This window comes from Lissotriton vulgaris, chromosome 3_1 (assembly GCF_964263255.1).
Source record: "Lissotriton vulgaris chromosome 3_1, aLisVul1.2, whole genome shotgun sequence".
Taxonomy (NCBI): domain Eukaryota; kingdom Metazoa; phylum Chordata; class Amphibia; order Caudata; family Salamandridae; genus Lissotriton; species Lissotriton vulgaris.
In genome coordinates this window covers 1,107,224,814-1,107,247,236 of record NC_141689.1, presented here as the reverse complement: position 1 = coordinate 1,107,247,236, position 22,423 = coordinate 1,107,224,814, and the positions used below count along the sequence as shown (strand labels likewise).

Below are 22,423 nucleotides of genomic sequence, written 5' to 3'. Positions count from 1 at the left end.
TTCCATAATGGAACACAAATTTACCACACCCAGTCAAAACACTCCATTATTATGAACCTATTGGTGTTCATTAACACAACTTCTAATCCTGAACCAGAGTCAAATGAAACAACGTTTTACTGTTTATGACAGACCACATTTGGGCATTCACCTAAATTTGTATTAATTGAAAGTTCCACTGTAAAATGAAAATTGTACTTCAACATCATAACTAACTGGACTGCTGCGCCCACTGACTCGGACCACTCGGGAGGGGGTAGCTGAGGGGCTATGGGTGGTCCTGCCCACCTTCGGATACCAGCTGCCCTGGCTGAGGGGAGAGATCCTCCTGTGCTTCGCATTATGGACAACTGAACGCTGAATAAACTGCCACACTTGTTTGGTTCATCCAACGATTGCTGGGACTATGAGATGGGTTAGGGGTGCTCCGACACAGGGGCTACCTGCCTCCTACGTGAGTGGGAGATGTTAGGGGAATGGGGGGAGTTCTTAGTTTAGTGGGTGTTTGGGATCCATTGGGATGGTTGGCCTTGGGCGCTCTGTTTTGGGCCCGAGGCTGCCCATGCCGCGACAGATACTTCAGTGTTCTATGAGTATTGGGGGGGGGGGAGGTAGACAGTTGAGGGACTTGTTTGGGGGTCAGGTGGGGACAGGGGCTGGGGATGGCGGGGAGGTTGGGGTGGCCGAGGGGGGTGGGTGGAAGGGGAGGGGCGGGAGGGCAGTGGGGGGGTAGATAAGTTTGAAACAGTGTCTGCGCTACTTTGGCAATTGTATTGTTTGTGTGTGTGGCTCCGAGAACCCAGGCTTCTGCATTTTCTCCCCATTGACAATGGTTGACGCCCAAAGGTCAGGCCTCCCACAGGCAATGCTACGAGTAGTGAGTTGGAATGTCCGTGGGATGCTAGATAAAATAAAGCGTGGGGCGGTGCTGCGGCTGGGGAAAAGGGAAGGGGCTGACGTTCTCCTCCTACAGGAGACGCACCTCCAGGGCACCAAGACCCTCAGCTTGCAGAGATATGGCTATCAACAAGTGTTCCATGCGGGCTTTACGAGGGGGTCCCGGGGGGTGGCGGTATTGGTACATCGCAGGCTCTCTTATGTACACGAGAAGCAATGGATCGATGCCCATGGTAGATATGTGTTTGTTAAAGGTTTGGTTGGGGATGAGCCAATGGTCTTTGGCAGTGTGTATGCTCCGCCCCCGTTGCAAGATGCGCTTATTGAAAAGTTGTTTGAGGTGTGGGCTGATATCCCGGATGTTCTGGCGATTGTGGGAGGAGACTGGAATGACGTGATGGATGGACGGATGGATCGCTATAGGCCCGGTAGGGAACTCCAGGCGGCAGCACCGACGAAACGTAATGGCCTAGCGCAGGGCATGGGTTGGATTGACTCCTGGCGCTATCAGCACCCTCTGAGTCGCGAATATTCATATGTTTCGGCAGTACACAAGTCCTTCTCCAGATTAGATTACTTGTTCGTACCGCTCCCCTGGCCGACGAGGGTCGCTTCCACAGCTGTGCTCCCTCGTGGTCTCTCGGATCACTCCCCTGTGTCCCTAGATCTGCGGTTAGACAGGAGGCGGCAGCCCTTCCTATGGCGCCAGTCTGCATGGCACCTGCAACAGGATAGCTATCGCACGCACCTACGGGAAGCCATTTCTAACTATTGGGCGGAGAACGACGGACCGGAGGTGGACGCCGCCACCCAGTGGGAGGCACTGAAGCCAGTGCTCCGGGGGGTGAACATTGCTTGGTGTGCAGGGGCCCGCAGGACCCGTCGGAGAGAGGTGGAGGAGGCGGCGGAACGGGTTTGAGACCTGGAGAGAGACTGCACTATGGGCGACACAGATGAGATTGTGGGGCAGCTCCTGATGGCGCAGCAAGAGTACTCATCCCTGGTACTCAATGAGGCGCGCCAGCTCTGGCTGGCCACACAGAGTCGGATATATCAATGGGGGGATAAGTCCAGCACCATGTTTTACAGACTCTGCCAACACACCTTCCGGGCTCAGACCCTGCCGGGTTTTCGGGATGAGTGGGGGGACCAGATGTCGGTCCCTGAGGACATAGCGGCCAGCTTCGCACAGTATTATGCGGACCTATATGCCCCCTGGGAGGTCCTCCCTGCGGAGGACGTTGATAAATTCTTGGCGGACCTCCCGACGCGTGCGCTCTCGGATGAGGGCCGTGATCGCCTGGAACTCCCCCGTCCCTGGAGGAGCTGGGCACGGCACTTGGGGAATTGAATACTGGTAAGGCCCCGGGACCCAATGGATTCCCATGTGAATTCATGAAAACCTTTCATCTCCAACTGGAGGGGCGTTATAGGCTGGCGCTAGAGGCAGCCAAGGAGTGTGGTCGCCTCCCAGCGGATTGGAGACATGCCGAAATTGTAGTTTTTTGTAAGCCCGGGAGACCCCCTGAACATCACTCCTCATACAGGCCAATTTCCCTTTTAAACTTGAGGCGAAGATACTGGCTAAGGCCCTGGCCAACCGCCTCCTCCCGTATATCACCGACCTGATTCACCCGGATCAGGCGGGGTTTATGCCCCATAGGGCACCAAGACACAACATTCGCCGCGCGCAGGTGGTGGTGGAGACGGCCCGTGGCGCTGGGATCCCAACGGCACTCCTCCTAGCAGACATTGATAGGGCATTCGATTCTCTCAGCTGGGTGTACCTCCGGGCGCTTCTGTCCCGCCTCAATCTTGGGCCTGTTTTCCTCTCATATCTGAGCCTGCTCTATACGGACCTGACAGCGTCGGTGAGAGTGGCGGGGGCGTGTCAAAACCCTTCCCCATTGGGTGGGGCACCAGGCAGGGTTGCCCCCTCACACCCTACTTATTCGCATTGGCCATGGAACCCCTGGCAACGTGGGTGCGGATGGACGCGCAGCTATGGGGCCTAGAGTGGGAGATGGGCCCGTCCGATCGCATCGCATTGTATGCCGATGACGTCCTCTTCTTCCTCACGGCCCTCAATAGGTCCGGGCCCAGAGTCCTGGAGATAATGCGAATCTTCGGGGAAGTTTCGGGCTTGCATCTAAACGTGCAAAAGTCCAGGCTGTGGGTGCTGGGGGATAGCGAGGGACTGGGTGCATGGGCGTCGTCGCTGCAGACGGCGGCAGGTGGGCTCAAATACCTGGGCGTCTTTATTACGGACGTTCCGAATGTGGCATGGGAGCGCAATGTGGTGCCCGTCTGGGATAGAGTACGATCGGACATGAGAACTTGGTCCAGAACGCCACTGAACATCTATGGCCGATCGGCGATCGTTAAAATGGTGGCCCTCCTGCGCCTCCTATACCAACTGCAAAACCACCCATGCCCTATAGCACCGCAGTGGTTTCGTCAAGTGAACACTGCGCTGAGTCAGTTCCTCTGGGCCGGGAGAGTGGCGAGGGTGGCTCTCCGCACTTGCTTCCTGTCCACATACTGCGGGGGCCTGGCCACCTCAGATATTTTATCATACTATCAGGCGGCACACTTATTGGTGCTTAATGACTGGTGGTATGGGGATCGGAGTGACCCGACCTACGCCCTAGAACAATACCTGATGGACCCGGACACGGTACACACCATTCTGTGCTCGGCGACTATCAGGAAGAAGCTCCCCATAGTCACCCAGGTGGTCTTCCGAGTGTGGCGCGCAGCTCTGCGCCGCATGGGGTGGTGGAACAAGTTGACGAGGGAGACCCCGCTGTGGCAGAACGGACGACTGCCGGCGCTGGCATCCCTACAGGGATTCAGGGGCTGGGACGCAATAGGCATCTCAACGCTAGGCCACATCATGAAGGCTACTACCCTTAAATCTTTCCAGACCTTGAGTGCGGAATATGCCATGCCCAAAACCCAATTCTTTCACACCTTGGCTGCTAGGTGTTTTCCCCCTCCTGTGCTGGATTTTGCCATTTTGCTGGCACCATGACGAGCTCAGCTCGTCATCAGCACACGACACCCGTGGGTGATGACGAGCTGAGCTCGTCATCAGCATCGAAGGGGTTAAATACCTACAACTGCAACATGCATTGTCCCCCTCTCTGGTGGGCCTAGAGTCCCTGCCCGAGTTCAGCCCCCTGGAGGCTAAGGTGTTTATGGGGGAATTGGAGGAAAAGAAAATTTCTAATATATATCAGACCCTGGTCACACACTGCTCCTCCTCCCTGGATAGACTACGCTCCGCATGGGAGCTCTCGAAGAGGAGGATTGGAGGGAGGCCCTGGAGTCCCCGAGCTGGGCAGCCATTGCGATGCGTCTACGCTTTATTCAATTTAAGTACTTACATAGGGCCTATTTTACCAGAGAACGACTGTGGAAAGCAGGTCTGATTGCCTCCCCTGAGTGTTTGAGGTGCGGACGGGTGGTTGGGACGTTTGTCCACACTGTGTGGTCGTGTGCAAACCTGGCGAGATACTGGAGGGGTGTCTGGAACTGCTTGGCTGAGGTCTTGGGCTGGGACCTTCCCCGATCACCGCAGCTCGGCCTGCTGCATGTCATGGAACAGGTGGGGGGCAACATTTGCAAACGTCACCTACTGGTTTTGGGTCTCACTGTAGCTAAACGAGATATAGCCAGGGCCTGGAAGGACCCCAGGGCCCCCTTGCTGGAAGTTTTGAGACGGGGGTTGGACTTTTGCATGGGGCTGGAGCGTCCTGTCTTTGAGGCCAGGGGATGCCCTAGGAAACATTTTAAGATATGGAAAAGATGGGCGGACTATAGCGGACTGTGGCTGGAGCCACCGGTGCCCCAAGACACTGGAGAGGATCTTTAACTATTGGACCCTGGGCGGCCGGGAGCACGCACTTTTTTGTATTTTCTTGATTTATGCCTTGAGACTTGCAGACACTGTATAGGGAAATGGGTGGGACTCGGGGAGGGGGGTAGGGAGTTGGGGGGGCGGGTGCATAATTTATTATTGCGTGTACTGACTGTATATCCTCTTTCATGTCTGAGCTCACTAGTCCTACGATGTAATGCGGGACGGTGTCCCCCTTGGTGTTTTGTCGGTACTACAATAAAATTGTGTACTGAAAAAAAATCATAACTAACTAAATTATACCATGGCTCTACTCCTTTAAGTTCTTAAAGATGGGGGTTCCTTATATCAAATTATAAAACAAACAAAAGCAAATTCACAATCCAAGTACAGCAGCTTACTTAAACGGAGAACATTCCGTCTCCGCCTCGTGTTTGTGTAAGGCGTTCTAGTCATGTTAATACTCGTTATATTCAAGCATTAAACATAAAAAGTGGACTATTCTTACATCCCACATCTAGTGGCTGCCTTCTTAACTTCTCCTAAATATTAAACTAAGCTGTACGTTTTCTGATCAAACCCCAATCGGTAACTCCAATATCAGTAGAGTAAAGAAATTGTTTAAATAATAATATTGTAATCAGAGCTCCATATAAAAAATATTGTTAATCAGAATATTCTATCCCTACCTTGTGTAATGTATACTAAATTCCCTGTCATATTATGGCCAGCTTAACATATCCCAATGAGTGTGGGGATACATTGCTGTGATAAATGACCAAGGGGCAGATGTAGGTAATCACATATTACCGATTCCTAAATACCGAATTTTAACGATTCGGTATTTAGGAATCGGTAAATGTGATGTAGCTAATGATTCGGTAAATATTACAGAATCGGTAATATTCGGTATTTACCAAATCGGTAATTCCCATTCATTTCTAGTCAAGTCAAGTCAAGTCAAAGAATTTATATAGCGCACTACATACCCAGAGGGTCTCAAGGCGCTAAGGAGGGGGAGGAGGATTACTTGTCAAATATCCACGTTTTAAGTTGCTTTCTGAAAGCTAGGTGGTTCTGGGTAAGGCGAAGGTGAGTGGGGAGTGAGTTCCATGTTTTAGCAGCCAGGTAAGAGAAGGATCTGCCTCCCATGGTGGTCTTGTTGATGCGAGGTACAGTGGCGAGGGCTTGGCTGGAGGAGCGTAGTTGGCGGGAGGGGGTGTAGAAGGACAGTCTTGAGTTGAGGCATTCTGGTCCGATGTCGTAGAGTGATTTGTGTGCGTGGGTTAGCAGTCGGAAAGTGATTCTCTTATTGACGGGTAGCCAGTGGAGGTCTTTCAGGTGACCAGAGATGTGTTCGTTGCGTGGGATGTCTAATATGATTCTGGCTGAGGCGTTTTGGATTCGTTGGAGTTTCTTTTGGAGTTTAGCGGTAGTGCCTGCGTAGAGGGTGTTTCCGTAGTCCAGTCGGCTCGTGACCAGAGCATGGGTGACTGTTTTCCTGGTTTCGGAGGGGATCCAGCGAAATGTTTTTTTGAGCATGCGAAGAATGTTGAAGCAGGATGAGGATACGGCGCTGACTTGTCTGTTCATTGAAAGTGAAGAATCCAGGATAACGCCTAGGTTCCGTGCGTGGTCTGTCGGGATGGGTGCTTTTCCAAGGGCTTCCGGCCACCAAGAGTCGTCCCATGCAGAGGGGGATGTACCTAGGATGAGGACTTCTATGGAGGCCCATAGGAATGAATAGGAATTACTGATTTGGTAAATACCGAATCGGTAATATGGGGAAGACTTACCAGGGTGGCAGGATGTCACATTGACATCTTGTTGCACCCCTGAATAGTGCATGGGTGCACATGTGGCACACATACATGCCCTAGGGGCATGTATGTCTGCCACATGGCACTGTTAAAAAAGCCTAAAATTGCTTTTTTAACGGTTTTCAACTTGTAGTTGGTGGTAAATAACGAATCCTTAAATGAGGAATGCACTCACTTGAGTGCTCCCTACATTAGGGATTCAGTAAATTACCGAATCGGTATCTTACGGATTCGGGAATTTACCGATTCCTTAAATTACTAACGAATATGCTACTTACTAGTATGCATCTGTTCTTGGCATGTAGGGCTGCTGACATTCATATCTGTGCATAGATCGCCGCCTAGTGTTGGGTCCGGATGATTGCACATTGTTGTCCTGGAAGAGTCTTCGAAGTATCACGAGATAGGTGGCTCCTCCCCTGGACTACAGTGCGCATGGGCATCGACTCCATCCCCAGATTGTTTTTAGCGATTGTGGCCAAGATGGAGTGAAACTCAGTGAATGATGACCATGCTATGAGTATATATGTGAGTACTGCAGCTGCTACAGGCGCCGGGGAGGAGGGCGGGCGATATGAATGTAAGTAGCCCTACATGCCAAGAACAGATGCATACCAGTAAGTAGCATATTCGGTTCGAGGCATGTGGGCTGCTGAATTCATATCTGTGCATAGAATACATAGCAGTCCCTCCATTAGCGGCGGCCGCCCGTGCCAGCTGCAGCAGTTTGGAAAAGTGTCTTGAGAACAGCCTGCCCTACAGCTGCCTGCTGTTTGGAGTGCACATCTACACAGTAATGCTTAATAAATGTGTGTGTGGTAGACCATGTGGCTGCTCTACATATGTCCTCTAAGGGAATGTTTCCAAGGAAAGCTATAGAGTCCCCCAACTTTCTGGTGGAGTGGGCTCTTGGTGGAATGGTAAGAGTGCGTTTTGCTTTTGCATAGCAGATTTGGATACATTTAACGATCCACCTAGCAATACCAGCCTTGGAAATAGGGTTACCTTTGTGGTGTGGCGCAAAGGCGACAAAGAGCTGCTTAGTTTTTCTAAAATCTTTGGTCCCATCAATGTAATACATTAGGGCCCGTTTAACGTCAAGGGTATGGAGCATCCGCTCCGCCAGTGACTCAGGATTTTGAAAGAAAACAGGTAATTCGATTGTTTGGTTGATGTGGAACTGAGACACAACCTTGGGCAGAAACTTAGGGTTAGTGCTGAGCACCACCCTGTTGGAATGAATTTGGATGAATGGCTCTTGGATTGTGAGGGCTTGCAATTCACTAACCCTCCGTAGCGATGTAATTGCTACGAGGAAAGCCACTTTCCATGTCAAGAACTGAATCTCGCAGGAATGCAGTGGTTCAAACGGAGGACCCATCAGTCTGGTAAGAACCACATTGAGGTTCCACTCAGGAGCTGGTGGAGTCCATGGCGGAATGATTCTTTTGAGGCCTTCCAAAAATGCTTTGATGGCAGGCACCTTGAAAAGTGAAAGTACTGTCTATTTTGGAGATACGCGGCCATTGCAGACAGATGAATGCGAATGTAAGTATAGGCCAGATTACACTTGTACAGATGGAACAGGTAACAGATGATGTTCGGAATAGAAGCATCCAGCGGGTTCGCACAATAAATGACAAACCGCTTCCATTTTGCCGCGTAGCAGGCTCTTGTAGTGGGCTTCCTCGCCTCCCGAATGATGTCCATGCAATTGGGAGGTAGGTTTAGGTAGCCAAACTCTAGGACTTCAGGAGCCAGATTGCCAGGTTGAGCTGTTGCGGATCTGGGTGCTGAATGTCGCCATGGCTCTGCGTCAGAAGGCTGGGTGTGAGATGTAGCCTTTGATGCGGTACCACGGACAGTTCTAGAAACGTGGTGTACCATGGTTGGCGAGCCCACGTTGGAGCAACCAGGATGAGAGTCATCGAGTGCTGCCTGAGTTTGCGTGCCACCAGCGGAATCAGAGGCGCTGGGGGAAAAGCGTACCCAAATCTGCCTGACCAGTTCATCCATATCGCATTGCCCTGCGACAGTGGGTGTGGGAACCTGGCGGCGAAGCTTTGGCATTTTGCGTTCTCCTTTGTGGCGAACAGGTCTATCTCTGGATGACCCCACCTTTGGAAGTACGGCCGGAGTACTGATGGATGTATCTCCCACTCGTGCATCTGGTGGCTGTGCCTGCTGAGCAGGTCCGCCATCTGATTGTCTTTGCCCGGGAGATGCTCTGCCATGAGGAAGATGTTCCTCTGAATGGCCCACTTCCACATGCTCTGAGCCAGATGAGACAGCTGCGGAGAGTGTGTGCCTCCCTGCTTTTGAATGTAATACATCGCCGTTATGTTGTCCGTCCGAATCAACACGACCTTGTTGCATAGATGTACTTTGAAGGCCTTCAGTGCCATGAAGATTGCCATCAGTTCCAGAACATTGATGTGCATCTTCCCCTGTTGCTGCGTCCATAGTCCCTGCACAGTGTATTGGAGTACATGCGCTCCCCATCCCTGGAGAGAAGCGCCGTTGTCAGGATAATCTGTGGCACAGGCTCCTGAAACGGTCGGCCCTTGCAAAGGTTTCGTGGATTCCACCAATGCAGAGAGTTGTATGCCCGACCGCTCACCAACACTAGGTCTTTCAACTGGTTGTGAGCCTGAGTCCACTGACGTGCCAAGCACTCCTGAAGCGGACGCATATGTAGTCTCGCGTGCGGGACAATGGAGATGCAGGAGGCCATCATGCCTATCAACTGCATGAACACTCTTGCTGGAAACGAGTGTTGAGGTCTGAATTTTTGGATCAGCGATTGAATGCTGTCGACTCTCACTGAATTCGGCTGTGCTGTGGCCGCCAGAGTGTTTATGGTCGCACCCAGATACTGCCGTATGTGGGCGGGCTGGAGATGGGATTTTGGGAAATTCAGTGAGAACCCCAGATCGTGCAGAAGGTGAATGGTGTGGGACACGTGGTTGGCGCACTGCTGGGCCGACTTCGCCTGAATGAGCCAGTCGTCCAGATAGGGGTAGACGTGGATGTTTTGATGTCTCAGATGCGCCGCCACCGTCGCTAGGCACTTTGTGAAAACCCTAGATGCCGTGGTGACCCCAAAAGGCAAAACCTTGAACTGGTAGTGCTGGTTTTGGATGGTGAACCTGAGGTATTTTCTGTGTGAAGGATGTAGTGGAATGTGGAAGTACGCATCCTTCAGGTCCAGAGTTGCTAGGAAGTCCCCCTGTTGAAGCAGTGGGAGAACCTGCTGCAGTGTGAGCATGTGGAAATGCTCTGATAGGATGTAAAAGTTGAGGGGCCTGAGGGATCCGTCCTTCTTTGGAATAAGAAAGTACAGGGAGTAAACTCCCGCACCTCTTTCCTGCAAGGGCACGAGCTCTATTGCCCCTTTTTGCAGCATGACTGTGACCTCCTGCTGCAATAAGTGCAAGTGCTCGCCGGACATAGGACGGTGTCTTGGGGGTATGTTGGGTGGAGTGGATGTGAGCTCCAGACAAAGCCAAATTGGACAAGTGTTCTGACCCACCTGTCCGTGGTGATGGACTTCCAAATGGGCAGGAACTGCTGGAGTCTCCCCCCGACCAGTGTTGCGTGGTCGGGGGGCAGTGACAAGGCGTCACTGTTTGTTGGCGGTGGAGGACCTGGAGCTGTTGTTGACACGTCCTCTGCCCTTGGCGTTGTTGCCGCGGTATCCACCCCGACCTTTGTTGGTATAAGAAGTTTGGGTGTTGCTTTTGTAGAATTGCGCTGACTGCGAAAGTTGACCCCTTGAGGTGCCTCTAGTATTGGAGCGATGAAAGGACCCACTCCGAAACTGCTGGGATTGCAAGGCACCCATAGATTTTGCAGTGTCGGTGTCCTTCTTCATCTTCTCAAGGGTGGTATCAACCTCAGGGCCAAACAGGTGATCTGGGTTGACCGTCTGGTTCAAGATGGTAGTTTGAATGTCCGGCTTGAACCCAGATATCCTCAGCCATGCATGTCTACGAAGCATAACGCTAGTGTTAATTGCGCATGCGGCGGTGTCAGCCACGTCCAGAGCGCACTTTATGGAAGCATTGGAGATAAGCTTCCCCTCTTGTATCAACATTTCAGCCGCTTCCTTATATTGATCGGGTAAGTGCTGTAAAAGGATCTCTAGAGTATCATAGTGTGCCCTGTCATAACGCGCCAGGAGTGTCTGCGTGTTGGATATGCGCCATATATTGGACGCCTGCGCTGCCACCCTCTTCCCCGAAGCCTCAAAGACTTTTGATTCCTTGTCTGGGGGAGGAGCATCACCCGTAGTCTGTGAGTTGGCTCTTTTCCGGGCATTGGAGACAACTAGGGAGTCCAGATGGGACTGTCCCTTAATATAAGTTGGATCAGTGGGCGCCGCCTTGTACTTTTTGTCAATTCGCGGGTTGATGACCCTCGCCCGGGTGGGTTCTTTGAACACCTCAGCCGCGTGCTTCAAAACAACCTTCAGCATTGGCAGAGTTTTTACAGTTTTTTCAGAGACTGAAAAGGTGTCAAATAGGAAGTCGACGTCCACCGGGTCAGCATGCAGGTCGACGTTGTGATTGCCCGCTGCCCTCTCAATGAGGGCATTGAAAGCTGCAGAGTCCTCAGTGGGGGAAGTTTTGGCTGAAAAAAGCTGAGGGTCCTGTCCAGAATGCGGGTCCCCAGGATCGCCACCAGCAGACCAGGGTTCAGTTACATCCTCTGGGTCTGTGTAGACGGGATAGCTGTACTCATCCTCGTCGTCACCTTCACCTGCGTCGACATTGGAATGAGTGGGCGAGAGTTCGTGAGCCTGTGGTGAAATGGGCTCCATCAAGGCAGGAGTACCAGCAGAGTCCATCTTTCTTTTGAGTGGGATCCTGTACGACTCCAATTGGGGCTCAGGGGTGATTTTCCTCTTCAGGAGGGAAAGTCTGCCCGTGTCGGCGTCGATGAAACGCTCCTGACGCTCCTCCTCTGCAAGGGGCCGATGCCGTGGGCCGAGGACCACCAACGACTGTTTCGGCGTCGAAGACACCTTCTCGGGCACGCCGGCCCCCGGATTCGCAGCAAAAGCCTTCGGCGCCGTCTTAGGCGGCAAGGTGAAAAGGATTGGCGTGGGCGCCTTCGCCGGTTTCTCCAGAGGCTTGGGCGGGGCAGTGTCCTTCGGCTCGAGTGCTGCGGCGCCGTCCCTAATTCGCTGTAGGGACTCCGTAACCTTCTTAGTGAACGCGGCGGATGGACGCGCCGGTTCGACGGAGTCTTTATCGGCTGGTTTCGGAGCGGAGACCGACGATGCGCCCTTAGGAGTCGACGCACTCGGCGCAGCTCCTTTGGTTTTGTCGAGTGGAAGCGAGGCAGAAAGGGACTTCGTGTTGTCCGACCGCTTCTTTGGGTCGGGAATAGACTTCTTGTGGTCGTCGACCGTTTTCTTGTGATCGAGTCGACCCTTGCCGGCGTCGATCGTCTTCGGCGCCGATGCGGCTGCGTCCGACCCCTTAACCTTCGGCCTCGATGTAGTAGCCTTCGGGTCGGCCATTTTGACTTGGCTCTTCGGCCATCTTAGATTTCTTCGGCGCCGAGGCCTCCGAAGTCTTTGATCCGACTAGCGCAACACGCACTTTCGGTTTCGATATCTCTGGGGTCGAGACCGTAGGTTTCACTTTCGGTTTCTGAGGTACCGGGAGTGAATCGGTATCAATGTCCATGGCCGGGCCGGGAGGCGGAGCCGTGGAACGTACATCAAGGTGTTGGGTAAGGCCCGAAGGCGATCCCTCGACCTGGGCCTTATGAATTTGGACAGCCCCGGAGTCAGTCTGAGGAAGCTCCTCGTCCGAGCTATCCTCCACGGTGGCAAGGGCCCCGTCGTCGTCCCCTACCTCCTCGACGACTTCATCGAAATCCTCGGTCTCTGCGTCGTATTCGTCCTCGACCTCCGACGCGGGGTTGGATTCCGTGATGTCCTGGATATCGTCGTCCTCGACATCCCCAGCATCGAAAATGTCCGTAGGCGGTGGTGCAGACTGCTGGGCCTCCAGGCGCGCAGCTCGACGGAGCTTGAGTGTTTTCTTGGACCGGAACCTGGAACAGGCCATACACTTGGCCTCGTCGTGGTCCGGCGACAAGCACTTGTTGCACACCGGGTGTACATCGATATGTGGGTACTTTGAGGCACACACCGGACATCGTTTGAATGGACTACGTTCCATGATGGATGAAGAGTCTGGAGCGTCGACTAGGCCCTTCCGCGCCTAAAGCACGCAGAAGAATAATTTCGGTTCGGAGCCGAGGAAGTTACGAAGCCGAACGGAGACAATACCGACGCAAGTCCTAAAGACCTTTTGGTCTTAAGTGAAGTAAAGTTAAGTTTTATCGATTCCGACAGGAGGGAACCAAAGACATCCGAACCCAATGGCGGAAAAAAACAATCTGGGGATGGAGTCGATGCCCATGCGCACTGTAGTCCAGGGGAGGAGCCACCTATCTCGTGATACTTCGAAGACTCTTCCAGGACAACAATGTGCAATCATCCGGACCCAACACTAGGCGGTGATCTATGCACAGATATGAATTCAGCAGCCCACATGCCTCGAACTTCGGTAAATTACTGAATCCTTCAATTTGGCCTCCTACATCTGAAAAGCCTAATACTGGTCGGTAACGGCCGAAATTCGGTAATTTTGGCCGTTACCGGCCGGTATTAGGCTACCTACATCTGGCCCCAAGTGATTCCAAGATTTGACAATTACAAACTTCAAAATTATAATATACAAAATATATTTTATTATTAATCTCATCCTACTGTATAGATCACTTGTAATTCAGCAAAACTACAGGTGTTTGTCTCCTGTCTGAATATGACAGTATCTTCAAATGCCATATTGGTCCATACAGCTTATCAGAATCCACTATTGATGTCAAACTACTATTACTTACAGCAACATGTGGTGGCCATTTATTACCACTCAAATAACTAGTATCACTACCAATACTTTCTACAATATCAATTCAATTAATCAAGGAAGAAGTGTGGCGCAGCGGCCAGGGCGGCTGACTCGGGCGCACCGGGGCTCATGGTTCGATCCCCGGCGGTAGGTTAGCCCTGCACAATACGACGCTGGGCAATAGCTTGCTTAATCTTCCAGAGGGCCCCCAGCGCCTCGACACCCTTGGGGGTAATTGTTTGCGCTTTACAATTACCGCCATTTCGTTTCATTTCATATCATGTTTTCTTTAGTATTCTCCTCTTCCCATAATACTTGGAAGGCCGTCTGGGGGGCCTGGATGGCCTATAGAACTGATCCACCCACACCATAATGAACATGTTGCTGTGCCCTGTGCTAGGTGATTTTCGGTTGGGGCCCATTTATTTAGGGGAAGGGAGGGATAATGGGAGGTTTTAAAGTGCTATGTCCTCAATGCACTTCTGTATGTCGATCTAAAAGTTAAGTATGCTGCAATGATTCTGAAGCAAGTGTTATGTTTATTTTTATGGTTAATAAAAAATAATTTAAAAAGTAATAATTGGAAGGCCAGTCTGTGCCCAATGAATCACCAGTCCATTGCTCAGTATGCCAAAGCACTGTATACTAATTACTAATACTCAATATGAATTCATCTTGAAACAACACCATAATCCTGTGAAACCCATCCAAGGAATTGGCAATTAGAAATGCAACAGTCTGGGTTTACAAACTTAAGTAGATGGGCAGTAGATTGAGGTGTGTTTTAAAAGTGTCTCAATATAATTTCTGAATGGCTACATATTTATTTATTTGAACATTTTTATATAGCGCTGACTACACCCAGAGGTATCAGAGCGCTTTACATGGGAAGGTACAATTGCATTCAAAACATAGTTACATAGTTACAACAGTTTCAGGAAAGTAGATACTGGGAATACAGGAGTTACAAAGGGATGGCTCAGGTATGGGGAAGGAAGGCCTGCAGGGGAGAGAGATTCATGGAAGAGAGGGACAAAATAGAAGAGGAAGATAAAGAGAGATGGAGGACAGCGGAGAGGGGGGAGGCAGTAGGACACCACGGGGAGACCAGAGAAGAAACAGTGTCAGACGATCGGATGTGTAGGTGACGGCCAAGGGGGGACCAGAGCCAGCTCCTCAATAGCTGCGTAGGGCAACTCCACTGGTCATCAGCTTAAGGTTGCTCGTCACCGAAGTACCTCTGAGGGAAAAAGTATCAGCGTAGAGGAGATCACCTAACGTTTTCAAGGAGAGCGCCTTTCACAGTGTAAGGTGCTGGGTCCCTAGAGATAATGGGAACTATCCCAGACCTCCGCTAAGTGAAAAATCCCTTAACACTGTGGACTCTCTCAGAGGGGTATCTGAGACTCCAGGACAGGAATGCTAGGATCCCTTCCCAACAAGGGGAGAAGGAGTGCTTTGGCAAGGGGCACATTCAAGAAGGCCAATTAAGGCCTTTTTTCGTTATGTGTGAGACCCCTGTTATGTTATGTTATGTTATGTTATGTTATGTTAAAAAGGCATTTATTGAGCGCACTATCACCGATTGGTTTCTTGGCGCTGATATCAACAGTAACGTAGTCATGAATGTGAGAAGGAGAGTTATTGGTATGCTTGTCTGTAAAGCCAGGTCTTCAAGGCTTTCCGAAATGAGAGAAGGTTCTGACAGGTCCGAATCTCAAGAGGGAAGGTGTTTCACAGACAGGGAGCCAGTGTTGCGAACCTACGACTGCCAGAATGCTTAAGTTTAAAGACGGGCGTCTGGAGTAGACCGAGATGGGATCAACGTAGGTTGCGTGATGGTACATATTTTGTGATGAGTTGGTCAATGAATTTGGGGCTTTTGCAGTACAGGGATTTAAGGATCATACATCCTGTTTTGAAAGCACAGCGGTCTCTCTCAGACGGGAATCTGAGACTCTGAGGCAATACTGCTGAAACCATCCCCAATAAGGGGAGAGGGAGTGCTTCAGCAAGGGGCACAATCATGGAGGCCAATAAGGGACAGTTGGGCGGTGGGGGAGGACCCGTACAGCTGACGGGTTGACCATGTACTTATTGGCCCAGAAAGTATTTAATTCATGGTCCATGTTCAAACCCTTTCAACATTTTTGAATCTCATGATCCATACAGCCTCACATCGTCTTAGTTTCAATGTACGATTTCCTTCCCTTACATCATTCATAAAATGATCAATGCAATGAAATTTGAAACCTAAGTGTTCATCCTGAGCTCAACACTCCATTGCATGAACTGGAATTGGATATTTTGGATCATTCAGTTTTAGTACTCTTAAGTGTGCAGCCATTCTTTCTCTTAGCTTCCTAAAAGTGTTCCCTACGTACATCCTATAGCATTTACATAATATTACATATACCACATAGCGTGTACCACAGTTCATATGTGTAGTATCACAAATTCATGAGTCACCATAACAAAATTGTTTCCTTTTATCATCTGCCCATCTACATACATTACAATCTACACATTAAAAAAAAACATTACATTAAATAACCAAGACTTATGTACCATTGGTGTGGGATAACTTGAAGTAATTATATTCCTAAGTGTCCTTCCTTTGTGAAATGTAATGCTAAGACATCTGGTTATAAATGGTTTCAGCACCTTATCTAAGTAGATGTCAATATTTTTGTAAGGTCTTACATAAATTGCTGGCTTCTGGGTTATAATCCGTAACTAGTCTCACTGTTCTTATTTGTCGTTCTGAATTCCACTTTATAGGCAGTAAAGTATATCTGTGATCCGAATTCTGTTCTTTCCTGCTTGCTGATCTCATCACATCCTTATCATAACCCCTCACCAGAAATCTACGTTCAATATCATTAATTGTCTGTAGAAACTCCCTTTCTTTATTACAATTACAATGTTTATTCCCCATAAGATATTGCATTTATTTCCAACTTAGGTTGGAAGCTTAAGCGTGTTGTAAGGCATTACATGATGTTTTCTTTCTCTACATTCTGCTGTGTTTTTGGTTGCCCTTACTATATAATTCCACATCTAGGAATACAATAAGTTCATAGCTAAATTCAAGTGTAAAAGACATGTGAAAAGTACTTGAGTTCAAGTATTAAAAAAACTCTTTCAATTCTATCTCATCTCCGGTCCATATCATAAGAATGAATCTTCCCCATTAAGGGATAATATTAATCGAATTTGAACCACCGGGTCCCCATAATGACCTCACCTTTTGTCAACTCAACTGTGTAGACTAGACACATACAATCCCATAAAAAAGTCTTAGATTAAGACGTTCTACAAAAGCCTATCCTGGGACCACCAAGCTTTTAAATTAAAGATACATCTCCGACATTCCATTTCAGTTTATGATATTGGGAAAGACCGCAACCAAATATCTGCAGTAGCATGTCATGGCCCAATTCCTTTTCAAATTTCAGCGAATGACAGTCTGGTTTAAATTTATACAGGGTAAGAAAACCCATCCGGAGTTACAGGAAGAACGTCTCTCATGAACTGACAAAGGAAACAATGCCTGATGATACCCTCCAATCCATTTCCTGCTTTTGGCAACCCTGACTACAGCACTCTTGTCTTATTCCACATCATTGACCTGGATTTTAGAAAATGAGCAAGCCTGTTTTATGCCAGAACACAGAATGCTGAACTTTATCTCAAAGCCAAAAAGAATACTGTGGAGGGAGTTCGACAATAAACAGCCTTTTCACCTCGACTGCTGAACATAAACAATAAAGCAGTTCACAAACGCTTACCGACCCTCAGACAAACAGAACAACCCTATTCCTGAAAGATCTAAAACAGTGATTAAAGACCCCACTGGTCTAATAAATCTAAATAGAAGAGCGGAACAGGTTGTATTCTTGTTGATGCTGGAGACTTTATTTTCATGGCCGCTCAGCATCGTGAGGGATTTTCTCACCCAGCTCTAATTTCTGAACACTATAGAGTGTGAGGCAGATTTTAAGTGTTTATTGGAAAGACAGATAAAGGAAGAATGTAGGCATAGGAAATTCAAGCATGTGTAGGAGATTGGGGTGTAGGGCCTCTGTAAAATGTCAAAAAGAGTATACGAAGCCATAAGAGAAGGTGGGAAAGTTTACTACAATTCATACCTCATAAGGGCAAGAGGCAGATTGGGAGTTCTTTGTGGGGTAATAGATGGCACAGAATCCCAGAAAATATCTATTTGCATCCGGAAGGGAAGAAGTCCCACATTTCTTTTTTAGCGAGGTTAGAATGTCAGGAGTGCTGTGTGAGAATATGGATTTATAATACATGTATACCAAAAGCTATAAGGGCACCACTGTGGGATGAACATCACTTTAGACAGGTGGGAAAAGAAAGAGATATGACAATGGGTGGGGGAGGATGCAAACTATGAGCGGCCCTATTTCTGAACAAGAGATTTGTAACATTTGAGGAAGCCAAAACAGTGTATCAATTAGGGCTGGAACAATCTTGCACTGTAGTACAATGTATGTAGCCGTTAGAAACATATGGTGCCAATACCCTCACACAAGCTCACAGCACTCTAGATGTGACAATGTCCAGAGAGTAACCACGATTATACAGTGGGCACTATTGGAACAACTACCTAGGAATATTTGCTGACAGGGAGTAAATGAGGGAGGCACTGTGGCAAGGGACACACAAATAAGGGCACAAAGGACCATCAAAACACTGACGAGTAATGCTAGATCTCATCTAACAAACCAATATGCGTCGAACATACACCCCCCCACAATACTACATAAGATCGATCTTGCATAGACGAACTAATGTTGGAAGGCAAAGCAGGCAGTGTTCTTTCAAATGATGTAGTATTACCCTCATATACAAACATACTGGTCAGAAATCTCAAAAAGTTAATTGACAAACACAGGTCTACTGCCTGAACTATTGCCAAGTGCATGTGTGAGGGATATATCCGCGTTTAAAACCAAACATCAACTGTGGTGAAAAACAGCAGAGTTCACATTACTATTTGGCTAGAGAAGAACAACAATACATTTTTCAGATCTGATCTGCTGATCACTGGGCGAAGGATTGAGCATGTAAACGACTGGGAAAGAATGGGAAAAAAAAATCGGCTTAGTATGGTCTGCACAGACAATAAAGTCATGGAGGTATATAAATGACTTGTTGCACCACCTGACCAAATGCCGCCCTGAAGAAACATGTGAACAGGTAATGGGACAGGAAAATGGTTTGTGTGTTCAGGGAGATAAAAGACAGAAGGAATCGGGTAGATACACCTGGACTGGCACATGGTTTTAGAAGGGATACATACCAAGTGCATAATGTTGGAGCCCTGCCACATAGGGGCCTGGCTTGCACTAAACCAGGGGTCTCCAAACCGGTCCTGGAGGGCTGGATCCATGCCAGGTTTTTAAAATTACTACATGTATCTCAATGGGGATATAAACCATGTACATGCCAGAACGTACATGACACAACGAATCTGCATTGTTTTGACTTAAAGATATTATTTTTTCTTTACCAACCTGGTGTGACCTTCCAGTTGATTAGGGTTGTACAAATGCTATTTGAATACTTGCTGATTGTCGAATTGTAAAGGAAAAAAACAAACAAACATAATTCTAAAAAATATGCATTTCATACAGAACAGGCACTATGAAGAAGATGACAAGACAGGTAAAACTATGGTTGCTTATAAATAAACAAGGCATTGAACCTGTGGTGGTTATTGCCTAGAGAGGTGGCATTACTACAGCTGACTAGTTACTCATGCATAAAATTACTAGACGTCCAAAAATATTATACTAACTTAAACATGCAGGAGCCCTGCTGCTTGACCACTACACAAGCAGATAAGAGATTACCTAGGTGGAACGACACCGCCTCCAGTGGAGGAATGAACTAAAGCTAGAACTCAACTAGTATTAGATTAACACTCAGAAATGCATTCATTCCGTCTGAATTCTTTGTTGCGTCGTCTGATTTGCTGCCCACTCCAATGTTTTTGTTGGTTTGTGCAGAATTTTTGCAAGACAACAGTATCACGTTCCAAAAGGCAAACAACTAAAATGTGTATAGCTAAGTCCAGGAAAGCCATTTATCTCTTTCTGTAGATCTTTAAGTATGTGGAATAGAAATGCCAAACATTTTAGCCTTGTCCAGTTAAGAGCATAGCGGGTCCACCAGACCCAATGTAGATTTATTTCCAACAGAAGTACAGTCATGAATCTACAGAGACTAAACAAGGTACACTAGCACACTGGTGATGGGCTGTCAAGATGTCAAAATGGAGTTCAATTTCATCAGTTGAGAGTTCTTATTTCAATGACACTTTAATTTGGCCTCAGTGTAAGAAACTGATGAATAAGGATGCCCTGGCTTGGGTCTGTACAGGCAGATGAACTTATATGTCCAAGCTGCTCGGGATGGGAGTGTTCAATGTCGCTTCTTTTCTTCCTATGAGATATTTAGCCACTCTCCACCAACCTACGACCCTGAGAGCCAAAACAGGGACACTGAATTGGCTGGACGATCTCAGATTTGCTCACTAAGCATCTGCGCCAGGGGCCTGGACAGTACATTTCAGAGGATTACCTAAAGGTCACGCATGAACTGGGTAAGTCTCAGGTTTTCCCAATGGGTGAAGAAACATTACTTCCTGTGGTTGATCTGGGTATACAATGGACTGGATACACATATAAATACCTGGATGTTGGGATAGGCAATGAGGATAAAAACCAACTAAAACTAAATTTGACTGATAACATCGAGGTGATAAGGAAATCCCTGGATATTTCGATACCATGTGTTTGTCTAGAATGTGCAGAGTGCTGGGATTAAAATAATCATCCTGCTCTTAATTCTGTTTTTCAAAAACGTCTCCCTCCTATCCTGACCGCCGATATTTAGGAACACGACAACTATGCCAAGTCTCCAAGTCAAAAGTGGGTGCACAAAAATATCAAACCTAAATTTACATAGTGATTTTGTGGATTGAAACCTTGTGGGGTTGCACCTTCATCACTGGAATATCACGAGTAAGACTTATTTGTATTAGCAAAAAACACAAAGATGCCTTACCAATGACAGAAGTTGCATTATACAATCATAATAAAGAAATGTAGTATAACATCACATTGAACTCTATGGAAATTTCGGGAGGGTTGGTCTTCTAATGTTGACATGTAAACAGTGGACTTAGATAGGCAGAGGTACGCATATTACATCAAATGGATAGAGAAATACACAGCTAGGATGGTTAGGAGAATCAAAGTTCTTTTGAAACCCAGAAGCCTTACCCGAGCATAAACGACCATGTTAGTGGCAGCCCCATGAGAAAGTGGGCAAGAACAGCAGAGGTGCAAGCTTCGATGACACATGGACCCAATGACAGCCTTAAGCAGACAGCCTTCAGCTTCTTTAGAGCCTGAAAATGTCAACAAATCAAGAAATATTACTTTAGCATTCATGCAGAGACGTTTCTTAAAACAGCATTTCAAAACGAGGTCTATTCGAACACACTGCGCAATCATTAACTTAGAAATGTGTTTTTACAAGTAGTCGATTCTCTCAATTCTGGGACACACTAGTCAATCTTTGAAAGGCCTTTGTCTCAAAAGGGGCTACGGGGCTAAACTCGTTTAGAGTGCAAGCTCGCATTTTTACAGGAAAAAATGATTCCAAGCAGGAGGTACTTCCCTATGCGCTAATTGAACATTTGCAATTCACCATAATGCATTGAAGCAAATTGGGTGCTGGGATGTGAGGTAGTGTGCTCTCACCCTCCTTCTGTCTGAAATGGCTCCCTTGAGCTCCTGAGTTGACGAGCTGGTGTTGATGCACCAGTGCTCAGTGAGTGGTACAGAGACACGAGAAAGAAGACTTTTGGCAGCATTTCCAGCCCCCCCCCCCCCCCCCCCAACAACTTGCGGCTCTCTACTGATGAAAGAATTAATCCAGAAACAATTGTCTAGAGTTACATAGAACAAGCTGCACCAAAAGGGTGAAAAATGAAAGACTACTATTTAAGTGTTATCATGCACTTCATCTACTATGATACATTGGGCAAATTGAGCCCCGGAATGTGAGGCAGTGTGCTCCCACCCTCCTTCTATTTTCCCATGTGCTAACTGCACATTTTCAATTTGCAATGACTTTGTTCAAAGTTATCAACTTCATATTCGAAAACTAGTGAACAGAGGATATTTGTTTTTTTTAAAATAATTTTCTGCATGATGTTTTTTTATTTTATTCATTTCTCATTGTGGACAGCAATCCATTCTGTTGAATAAACGCAGCCGGCCCTATTGGGTTCTAGGCGGCTTTCTGTGTTACCAGTGTCCTCGATCTAAATCACTGTATGTACGCGGCCAGCCCAGAATGGGTTGTAGGCGGCATTCTGTGTTCGACATGTCTGGACTGCTAATAAACAGAATGAATCCTAACATTAGTGAACATCTAGTCGCAGCAGCGAGAATATTTTTTTGTTTCTAAAGTGAATTACTTGATAGTAAAAATGAGACTATTTTGCTTGCCATGTACCCAAGTGGGTCAGTAACTCACCACTCAATGTTAGGAAATGGCACCACTGTGTGTCATGTTCTGGAATTGTTCCAGAGGTGTTTAGTGATGTCAGGGTGCAATTATAAATGACTACCTTTCTGGAAGTCATAATCTCATAATCTCACATACTTGGCCGACTCCTGCATGCTCAAACACGTACATTTTTTTTACCTCTGAGCTAAGTGTACTGGAATTCTGCTGTATCCATTTTTGGTGACGAAGTAACCGAGGGCAGTGGTGCGGATACAATTTTCAGAGTGGGGTTGCTGCCTTTAATGCCACATCGCTGAAGTCATAGGGATTGTGAAAAATCTATGCGTCACATACAGAAC

At 47.9% G+C, this 22,423-nt stretch overlaps 1 protein-coding gene across 2 annotated transcripts in view; it reads right to left on the bottom strand.

The window, feature by feature from the left end:
* Nucleotides 1-22,423, bottom strand: part of SLC9B2 (solute carrier family 9 member B2) — a 368,958-nt gene that overhangs the window by 154,640 nt on the left and 191,895 nt on the right. For both annotated transcript variants that reach the window (XM_086961576.1, XM_086961577.1), the window contains exon 6: nucleotides 20,828-20,955. In XM_086961576.1, coding sequence (XP_086817702.1) covers nucleotides 20,828-20,955 — 128 coding nt within the window. The remainder of the gene's footprint in view (nucleotides 1-20,827; nucleotides 20,956-22,423) is intronic.